The following is a 997-nucleotide window of genomic DNA, read 5'->3' as shown; positions in this document are numbered from 1 at the left end:
GTATCAGAGTCCAGGACAGACAATGTCATACCTGAACAAGGGAGTTGAAGGTGTAAAAATGGATCTGAATCCTCAGAATTGCTACTGTTGTTCTTTGTTTTTTCTCTTGGTGATTGTTTTCATACTTTAAATATTGTATTTTAACTCGAGCTGCTGTCTCTGTTGTCTATTGTTATTACATCTGTCATGTCAGTAGAACAGAATACTTGTATTAACCATTATATATAGATAGTATAAGTTGCATTATATTGATTTTCTCACAGAGCCATTATTATTCCAAGTGCCATAGTTATGAGTAATCAAAAATATTGCATTCCTCACAGATTGAGAGTCTCCAGAGACAGTTAAGGGCTGCCTCAAGTGAAGTAGACTCACTCCATGAATTGAAAGCTGCTCTGCTGGGGGAGAGAGACAAGCAGGAAGCTGAGACCTCCAAACTGCTAACAGAATATCAGAAAACAAGAGAAGAGTTTGAACAGATTAAGGTTTCGAGTGCAAAGAAAATTGAGCTGCTGCAGAAGACTTGGGAAAAGGAAAAACACATTTTTCAGGTGATCTATTGTTTTGTTATTTCTATAAGGTAACCACCAATGATGAGAATTCTCACTGCTATACTGAATGACACGCCAGTAAATAACTGTGTAGTGAGCACAACTTAGAGCAGAATCAAGTTCCCATATCGTGTTGGGACATCATCCTAGTGTGAGGGTGGTTTAGCCATGATATAATAGGATGTCACCCCATCTTAAGTGGTTTAAAGTAAATGGTTATATATTATGGCCAGACATATGCCTATGTCAAATAAAATTATGAAAGCCTTTTACTCTTGACTCATGTTTTTTTTTCCTTTGTATCTTATCTCCTGTCTCATACTTCCTCTTGTCACCTATCTTCTCAGCCTCTCTGTTATCTGTCCTTTAATCTCTGCACTTTACCCTCTCATCTCATTGCTTACATTCCTTTCTATTTCTTCCTACATTTAAACTTTTTTTTTTTA

General features: G+C 36.6%; 1 protein-coding gene across 1 annotated transcript in view; it reads left to right on the top strand.

The window, feature by feature from the left end:
- The window catches only part of LOC119586975 (GRIP and coiled-coil domain-containing protein 2-like), a gene marked incomplete at its 5' end in the record, with an annotated part of 25,570 nt that overhangs the window by 7,430 nt on the left and 17,143 nt on the right, over window positions 1–997 (top strand). The window contains 1 exon segment of the mRNA XM_037935713.1: window positions 324–551. Within this exon segment, the coding sequence (XP_037791641.1) occupies window positions 324–551 (228 nt within the window).

Source organism: Penaeus monodon, chromosome 22 (genome assembly GCF_015228065.2).
Source record: "Penaeus monodon isolate SGIC_2016 chromosome 22, NSTDA_Pmon_1, whole genome shotgun sequence".
In the NCBI taxonomy this organism is placed as follows: domain Eukaryota; kingdom Metazoa; phylum Arthropoda; class Malacostraca; order Decapoda; family Penaeidae; genus Penaeus; species Penaeus monodon.
Note: the sequence above shows the minus strand (reverse complement) of the source record. Positions and strands in the feature narration are given on the sequence as shown.